Below are 9,422 nucleotides of genomic sequence, written 5' to 3' on the forward strand. Positions count from 1 at the left end.
AATCTTCTTCCCGACCTCTCCGCCCCCAACCCCTCTCCGGCCTATCTCCCTCACCTTAACCATCTTCCACCTATCGCATTCCCAACGCCCCTCTCTCAAGTCCCTCCTCCCTACCTTTTATCTTAGCCTGCTTGGCACACCCTCCTCATTCCTGAAGAAGGGCTCATGCCCAAAACGTTGATTCTCCTGCTCCTTGGATGCTGCCTGACCTGCTGTGCTTTTCCAGCCACACATTTTTCAGCTCTGATCTCCAGCATCTGCAGTCCTCACTTTCTCCTAAAGTAGAAAGAAGAAGAGTAATCCAGTTGACAGCCTCAGTAGCATTGAGAGAGAGAGAGATCTGCCTTCACAATGCAGCCAAGACTTGCTTCTGTGCTGATCAGCAGATGCCATACAATGTAACACAAGTTGGGGAATCTAGGAAAGCCCTTCTCTGAAGCTTAGGAATGCAGAGAGCTGGACCATTTCCAAAGTTGAAAAAAAAACTTCGCTGTGCTCTATAATTTTTACTGTTCAAATACTTTTTTTGTTTAAAAGTGATCTAGCTTGTCTCAAGTTTGCTCATTTCTCCACACCCATGTTCAATCTAAAATATTCACTTTTCACCTCTGTCTCTCTCTGTTTCCATTCCATTCCCAGCTTCAGTTACACAATTTGAGGTAGGGTTTATCTATATCCTTTTAGAATTGTGAAAATGTCAGTAATTACCTTTTCTCCAGTGGCAACATTTCCAAGTAATCCCAGTTACGTTTGGTGTCTGGAATTTCTGGAATTTGTTTATTTGCCTGACCTGTAACATTCAGCCACCTTGAACGTAAAATTAATATTCACCATAATTCTCCTCCCCATGTTCCCAGGTAATATTATTTTGTGAGTAATTAGTTTACAGTTCTCTAAATGTGGTCAAAACAGAGACCAACCCTCCCAGGTACATACAGTTTCATAAAATGTTTTAACTCTCTTGTCCACATTTACAATAGCACATTGGAAAATATTTAAAATTCTGTGTGATGTTTTGAAAACGTTGCGAGGAATATCAGTTTGGTAGAATATTTTCTACTTTAAATATAGTCATAGAGTTTTCCAGCGTGAAAAGATGCCTTTTAAGCCATTGTGTCTGCCCCAACGATCAAACTCCTATCTGCCCTCAGCCTATCTTCCTGCATTTGGCCCATAGCCTTCTGTGGTATGACCTTTTAAGTGTCCGTCTAAATACTACCTAATTGTTGTGAGGGTACTTGCCTCTACCACTTATCAGGAGTTAAAAATGTTTTCCTCAAATTCCCTGGGTTCGATTCCACCCTCCAGCAACTGCCTGTGTGGAGTTGGCACATTCTTCCCAAGGAGAAAGTGAGGTCTGCAGATGCTGGAGATCAGAGCTGGAAATGTGTTGCTGGAAAAGCGCAGCAGGTCAGGTAGCATCCAGGGAACAGGAGAATCGATGTTTCGGGCACAAGCCCTTCTTCAGGAATGAGGAAAGTTTGTCCAGCAGGCTAAGATAAAAGGTAGGGAGGAGGGACTTGGGGGAGGGGCGTCGGAAATGTGATAGGTGGAAAGAGGTCAAGGTGAGGGTGATAGGTCAGACTGGGGTGGGGGCGGAGAGGTCGGGAAGAAGATTGCAGGTTAGGAAGGCGGTGCTGAATTCGATGGATTTGACTGAGACAAATGACTCAGTTATTAAATGACTTTGAGCTGTTGGAAAACAGCAGTGACAATGGAGTGAATAACACCGCAGTCTCAAATCACGTTCTGTGGGCATCTGCTGTATTATTTAATGACACTGATCAAAGGCAGGGATTTGCAGAATTGTCATGGGTTTTTATCTTTCAAAGTCAAACTTTCCAACGCCGCGGAAGACCTAAACATGGAGGAAATTGTCCTTTATCTCAGTGGTAGCACACTTTCCCTGAGACAGCGGTTAAGAGTTCAAGACCCACTTTAGTACCTGAGCACCTCACACATGTTGACATTTCTCGCTGCACTGTCAGGAGATGTAGAGGAGGCAGGGGCCTTGTGGTATTATCGCTGCAGTGTTAACCCTGAGACCCTGGTAATGTTCTGGATAGTGGGGTGGTAGGTGAGGACCAGTGGGGTTCTGTCCTGGTGGCGGTTGGAGGGGCGGGGCTCAAGGGCGGAGGAGCGGGAAGTGGAAGAGATGCGGTGGAGGGCATCGTCGACCACGTCGGGGGGGAAATTGCGGTCTTTCCCAAGCCCGTGTGGGTTTCATGCAGGTGCTCTGGTTTCTTCCCACAGTCCAAAGATGTGCAGGTTAAGTGGATTGACCATGCTGAATTGCCCAGAGTGTGAAGGCTAGGAGAGTTAGCCATGGGGAATGCAGGGTTACAATGATAGGGTAAGGGGTGTGGGTCTGGGTGAAATGCTGTTCAGAGGGTTGGTGTAGACTGCTTCAGCACTGTAAGGTTTCTATGATTCTGTTCGATGAACTGAGAGCTGAACCCAGTGTGTATGTTTCCTGAGCAGAGTGGACTATGCCACATTTGGCTAGTTGAGAACAGAGGAGGGAGTACTCTGTGGGAAACATAAAAGTATGGAACTGAAGAGCTGCAGCCATGCACTCCTTCTCACTCACTGTTTGACAAGTGATTTCTAACTCTAGTTTGTCCGCCCCAGTCTCTGTTGATCTTAATTTACACTTCCTCGCTGTCAGCCTTGATTATCATGAGGGAGTTAGTAATGCAGCTGTACAGTGCTACTCTGAGCAGTGAGAAGAGCGGCACTAGCTGCCATCTTCTTAAGCCCGTGCTGCTCCAGAGGGCAGAAAAGATGGATACAGAGATCCAGCTTAAAGGAAATGAGACCTTCAAGACAGGTTCCACACACACATGGTCAGCTCTCCACATTTGTGAGTACCAGTGCTTCAGGAGTCTCCAGCTATCATACCTTGGCACTGCTTGCGTTGCTGGGTTTGTTAAGCTGGACATCATTGAAAGATTTCTTCTCTTAGACTTCTGCACACTCTTCTCCTCTAAGGATGGAGCAGAGAGTTATAATTTTGAAGAATGAATTGTCTGAAGGTTAGGGAAGGACATTTGTGGAACATGACTGGGGCATGTTTTTTATGTGGGCACATGAATCATAGAATCATAGAAGAATCATGGAATCCCTACAGTGTGGAAGCAGGCCATTCTGCCCATTGAGTCCACACTGACCCTCTGAAGAGCATCCCACCCTATCCCTGTAACCCTGCATTCCCCGTGGCCAATCCACCTAGCCTGGACATCCCTGGATGGCCAATCACATCTTTGGACTTTGAACTTGAGATAACTTGAAAGGGAGGAATGAGCAGAACTACAAGGCCTGTTGGTCTGAGGAGTGTTGTGCAAGAAACAAAATCCTAGAAAGTCAGAATGTGAGATTAATTGCCTGAAAATGTTATGCCACTGATCTTCCCTGCTCTCTTGAGGTCTTATACCTTTTTGAACCTCTGTACTGAGGTTAGAGGGACCACATTACTCCTGCTCATTGTCTTGGCCACCTTGATCCACACCTTATGGCTTCCTCTTCTTGTCCCTTGGGAAGTATCAATTCAGTTTAGACTCTCTGATCTCACAGCAGGACCTCAGTTAAGAGTCTGAGACTCGGGCAGCCTTCCCAAGTCTCCTCTCCATTCTCGTGATTGCTGAAATATCAGGAATTGTTGAGAAATTCTGACCCCCTTTAATTAAAATCCTTTCCATTAATGATTTGCTGAGTAATTTGGCTGGCAAACTGAATTAAAGAGTAAGGGTAAAGTGTGCTGAGAGAACAATGGGTTTCCCTCACCTCTGTATGAAGATCTGTCAGGATAAAGTGTCATCACATAAGAACAGAAGAAATAGGAGCAGGAGTAGGCCATCCGGCTCATTTAGCCTGCTTTGTCATTCAACAAGATCATGGCTGGTCTCTTCATGGACTCGGCTCCACTCACCTGCCCACCCTCTGTAACCCTTCATTCCTTTATCTATCTAACTCTGCCTTAAAATCATGCAATGAGTTAGTCTCAACTGCTTCACTGGGCAGGGAATTCCACAGATTCATAACCCTTTGGGTGAAGAAGTTCCTTCTCAACTCAGTAAATGAATTTTGAATTGGATACCAAATCAAGTTTTCTAAGCGCTGTGCAATGATATTTTTAGAGTCAGTCTGAAGATCACCATTATACATGTGCCATTTTCTTTCCATCCACAACCATCATTTATGACCTTCCTATTTTGAAAGTCTATTTAATACAGTACGATATATTTGTACCCATTGGAACTCATATTGCCTGTGAACTTTTGGAAGGGTCACTGATTGTTATTTTGAAGAAAATGCTGCACAGCAACTAATGCATTCATAGACATTGTGTCGGGGTATTTGGTCTCTGGAGCAAGATTGCAGTGCTATCATGGAGCTGCACATCACTCTGTATCAATACCACAGAGTGTGCAGAGTTAGAAAACACCTCACTTCTAACACTGAACGAGCACCTGACCAGACTACACTAGAATTCCCTACTCTTTGGAAGGTACATCAAGAGTATGTGTACTTGAACACATGAAGAAGATAATCAAATTCTTATTGAATATAAGTCAGAGAGCTTGGTGTAACTATGATTACTATGAAGAGCAGTATTTCAAATTTAATATATAATGAATAGTGTTACCTTTAAGTCTATGACACAAAAGAAACCTGCAAATGCTAGAATCCAAAGAATGGTTATACCTGAAACATTGACTTCTCCACCTCCTGGTGCTGCCTGGCTTGCTGTGCTCTTCCGCCCTCGTGCTCATCTACTTTAAAGCCTAAGCCTGAAGATGGTCCTCGACTTCACCTTCTCCTCCAACAGTCTGTAACCACCCCAAATTAATGGGAAGACATTAATCCAGGGGATGTAACTCAACCCCAAATTATTTGGTAGTGACATAGGGCCTGAAACCAACAGCTTTTTGTTTCTGCTTCATGGTTGAAATTAAACATTTGTTGAATCATTTGCTTACTGATACAATTACGTTGTTTTGCGTGAGAATAATCTTTTGTTGATGTGTATGCTTGTTCTAAGTAAGTAATTATGTTAAATACTACTGTAACGTCAAAGGCATACATTAGACTCCAGTTTGTACCCTGTGTTGTTAACCTGGATATTGTATAAGATAGTAAATGCAGTGTTTTGTGTTGTTTTTATTGAAAATGCCAGCTTGCTATGTTTTTGTGGAACTGGATATAAGGTCTATGCAAATGATAAGTCATAGGCAAATAGACAGCATGCAAAACATAATTTTAAAGGCAGATTCCTGTTGAAAGAGTAGAATATGAATAATGAGACTTTTAATTGCTGAGGATGAGAAATGGAATGGAAGGAATGCACAAATTATATTCTTTAATAATCCTCCCTTTGCATTTTTTCTGTTTTTTAGAAAATTTCACAGAATTAAATCTGTGTTTCCTGCTAGCAGTAAGGAACAGTAGCTGGGAATGGAGTAATTTTCTTCAGATTAGGAAACTATCAGAAGAATATAAGGCCAGAAAAAAATGATAAATCTAAGTGCTTTGTTGCTTATCATGAGGGTAGCATGAATATAATCTGCATAATCCATTTCCCCAGAGTGTAATAATGGTGGTATTCAGTGAAGATAAGAACCGTGATGAGCAGTTGAGATATTGGAAATACTGGCATTCTCGACAGCACACTGCCAAACAAAGAGTCCTCGATATTGGTAAGTGACTACCTAAACGGTGCCTGCCTACTGCAGAATTATTCTCACAATTAAAACAAATATCTTGTCATTGAAAGTTTGCTTGTTAATTGCTAGACAAAATTTGATGTGATTTTAAAATTCTGACCCAATGTGCTCATCCTAGTGTGGGCCTTTATTCATTTTTGCAGAATGCTGGGGATAAAATTTTACCAGTCAATGAGGGAAACAAAATGTCCAAATAAATGTTTTGTTCCAGGTCTAGACCCTTGCATTGAATATTTTTTGAGCACTACAATGCTAGTCACTCTGTAAACCATCTGCAGGGCTTCTATATAGGATGAGTCAATTTTGCTCAAAGGCCTAACGATTAACCAGGGTATGACCATTATCTTTCCATGTAATCTGAATTGTATATCTGTGCCTTTTGCACACATACACTTCAATTTGGTCAATTAAAATTACAGACCCATTAGCCTAACCTTGGTCATGGGTAAGATCCTGAATCCATTGTGAAGGTTGAGATTTCTGAATACTTGAAAGTGTATGGTAAAATAGGGCAAAGTTAGCATGGTTTCATCAAGGGGAGGTCATGCCTGGCAAATCTGCTATAATTCTTTGAGGAAGTAACGAGCAGGTTGGGCCAAGGAGAGCCAGTGGATGTTATCTACCTGGACTTCAAGAAAGCCTTTGATAAGGTGTCGCATAGGAGGCTACTGAGTAAGGTAAGTGTCAATGATGTTAGAGACAAGATGCTAGCATGGATAAAAGCTTGGCTGTCTGGCAATAAGCAAAGAGTGGGGATAAAAGGGTCCTTCTCAGGATGACAGCCAGTGGCAAGTGGTATTCTGCAAGGCTCAGTGTTGGGGCTACAACTTTTCACTTTATACATTAACGATTTAAATGAAGGAACTGAGGGCATTCTGGCTAAGTTTGCCGATAATACAAAGATAGATAGAGGGACAGATAGCATTGAGCAAGCAGGAACGCTGCAGAAGAATTTGGACAGGTTAGGAGAGTGGTCAAAGAAATGGAAGATAGGGTACAACGTGGGAAAGTGTGAGGTCATGCACTTTGGTAGGAAGAATCGAGAAATGGATTATTTTCTAAATGGGGAGAAAAATTCAGAAATCTGAAGTGCAAAGAGACTTGGGAGTTCTCGTCCAGGATTTTCTCAAGGTAAACTTGTAGGTTGAGTCAGTAGTTAGAAAGGCAAATGCAATGATGACATTTCTTTTGAGAGGACTTGAATATAAAAGTATTTCTGAGGCTGTATAAGATTCTGATCAGATCACATTGTATGCAGTTTTGGACTCCATATCTTAAGAAGGATGTACTGACCCTGGAATGGGTTGAGAGGAGGTTCACTAAAATGGTCCAAGGAATGAAAAGCTTAACATATGAGGAATGTTTGAGGACTCTGGGTTTATACTCGGAGTTTTGAAGCATGAGGGGGAATCTAATTGAAGCATACAGAATACTGAATAGTCTGGATAGAGTAGATGTTGGGAAGATGTTTCCATTGGTAGGAGAGACTCAGGCCTGAGGGCAGAGACTTAGAGTAAAGGGAGATAAGGAGAACATCATCAGCCAGAGCATGGTGAATCTATGGAATTTATTGCCACAGAAGGCTGTGGAGGCCAGGTCATTGAGTATATTTAAGATTGAGATAGATAGATAGATAGATACATAGATAGATAGATTCTTGAGTATCAAGGGGATTAAGGGTTATCCTATGTGTTATGGTGTCATTTCTTTTAAGGCTGACTCAGAATGCACTTAGTGAGATTAGACCACATATGAATAAATAAGCTGCTTTACTTAACAGCTTAGTGAATGCCCAAAGCAACTGCTTTAATTAGATTGATGTGAAATAATCAGGAGGGGAAAGTGAGCACTGCAGATGCTAGAGATCAGAGTCGAAAAGTGTGTTGCTGGAAAAGCACAGCAGGTCAGGCAGCATCCAAGGAGCAGGAGAATCGACGTTTCAGACATAAGTCCTTCATCCGGAATGTTCAGTGAAACAATCAGTGCCGTTTATCTTCATGTAGTAATAGAATATTTCTATTTATGTTGTTATTACGTTATTTCAGATTTTTGACTGTTTTAATTAGTTTGAACTGAACGAGGATAATTTTCATTTGGAAAAAACAATCAGGCGGGTTATATAATTGGCGAGTTATCTCCTCTTCCAAGTTGAACATAGAACATAGAACATTACAGCGCAGTACAGGCCCTCGATGTTGCGCCGACCTGTCATACCAATCTGAAGCCCATCTAACCTACCCTATTCCATGTACGTCCATATGCTTGTCCAATGACAACTTAATTGTACTTAAAGTTGGCAAATCTACTACCTTTGCAGGCAAAGCATTCCATACCCTTACTACTCTCTGAGTAAAGAAACTATCTCTGACATCTGTCCTATGTCTATCACCCCTCAATTTAAAGCTATGCCTCCCCACCCCGTGCTTGCCATCACCATACTTGGAAAAAGGCTCTCCCTGTCCACCATATCTAATCCTCTGATTATCTTATATGTCTCTATTAAGTCATCTCTCAGCCTTCTTCTCTCCAAAGAAAACAGCCTCAAGTCCCTCAGCCTTTCCTCGTAAGACCTTCCCACCATACCAACCAACATCCTAGTAAATCTCCTCTGCATCCTTTCCAAAGCTTCCACATCCTTCTTAGAATGCAGTGGCCAGAACTGTACACGATATTCCAAGTGCGGCTGCACCAGAGTTTTGTACAGCTGTAGCATGACTACATGGTTCCAGAACTTGATCCCTCTATTAATAAAAGCTAAAACACTGTATGCCTTCTTAACAACCCTGTCAACCTGGGTGGCAACTTTCAAGGATCTGTGTACCTGGACACCGAGATCTCTCTGCTCATCTACACTACCAAGAATCTTAGTATTAGCCCAGTACTTTGCATTCCAGTTACTCCGATCAAAGTGAATCACCTCACGCTTGTCCACATTAAACTCCATTTGCCACCTCTCAGCCCAACTGTGCAGCTTATCTATGTCTCTCTGTGACCTACAACATCCTTCGTCACTATCCATAACTCCTCTGACCTTAGTGTCGTCTGCAAATTTACTAACCCACCCTTCTATGCCCTCATCCAAGTCATTTATAAAAATGACGAACAGCAGTGGACCCAACACTGACCCTTGCGGTACACCACTAGTAACTGGACTCCAGGATGAACATTTCCCATCAGCCACCACCCTCAGTCTTCTTTCAGCAAGTCATTTACTGATCCAAACTGCTATATCTCCCACAATCCCATTCCTCCGCATTTTGTACAATAGCCTACTGTGGGGAACCTTATCGAATGCCTTGCTGAAATCCATATACACCACTTCAACCAGTTTACTCTCATCCACCTGCTTGGTCACCTTCTCAAAGAACTCAATAAGGTTTGTGAGGCATGACCTACCCTTCACAAAACCGTGCTGACTATCCCTCATCAAATTTATTCATTTCTAGATGATTATAAGTCCTATCTCTTATAACCTTTTCCAACACTTTACAAACAACTGAAGTAAGGCTCACTGGTCTATAATTACCAGGGTTGTCTCTACTCCCCTTCTTGAACAGGGGAACCACATTTGCTATCCTCCAGTCTTCTGGCACTATTCCTGTAGACAATGACGATTTAAAGATCAATGCCAAAGGCTCGGCAATCTCCTCCCTGGCTTCCCAGAGGATCCTAGGATAAATTCCATCCAGCCCAGGGGAC

General features: G+C 42.5%; 1 protein-coding gene and 1 long non-coding RNA gene across 3 annotated transcripts in view; one reads left to right on the forward strand and one right to left on the reverse strand.

The window, feature by feature from the left end:
- The window catches only part of LOC122549157 (grainyhead-like protein 2 homolog), a 153,539-nt gene that overhangs the window by 57,170 nt on the left and 86,947 nt on the right, over nucleotides 1–9,422 (forward strand). Inside the window, exon 7 of the mRNA XM_043688500.1 lies at nucleotides 5,585–5,696. Coding sequence (XP_043544435.1) covers nucleotides 5,585–5,696 — 112 coding nt within the window. The remainder of the gene's footprint in view (nucleotides 1–5,584; nucleotides 5,697–9,422) is intronic.
- Nucleotides 1–9,422, reverse strand: part of LOC122549159 — a 50,323-nt gene that overhangs the window by 5,297 nt on the left and 35,604 nt on the right. The gene's annotated exons all lie outside the window — the stretch shown is intronic.

Source organism: Chiloscyllium plagiosum, chromosome 4 (assembly GCF_004010195.1).
Source record: "Chiloscyllium plagiosum isolate BGI_BamShark_2017 chromosome 4, ASM401019v2, whole genome shotgun sequence".
In the NCBI taxonomy this organism is placed as follows: Eukaryota; Metazoa; Chordata; class Chondrichthyes; order Orectolobiformes; family Hemiscylliidae; genus Chiloscyllium; species Chiloscyllium plagiosum.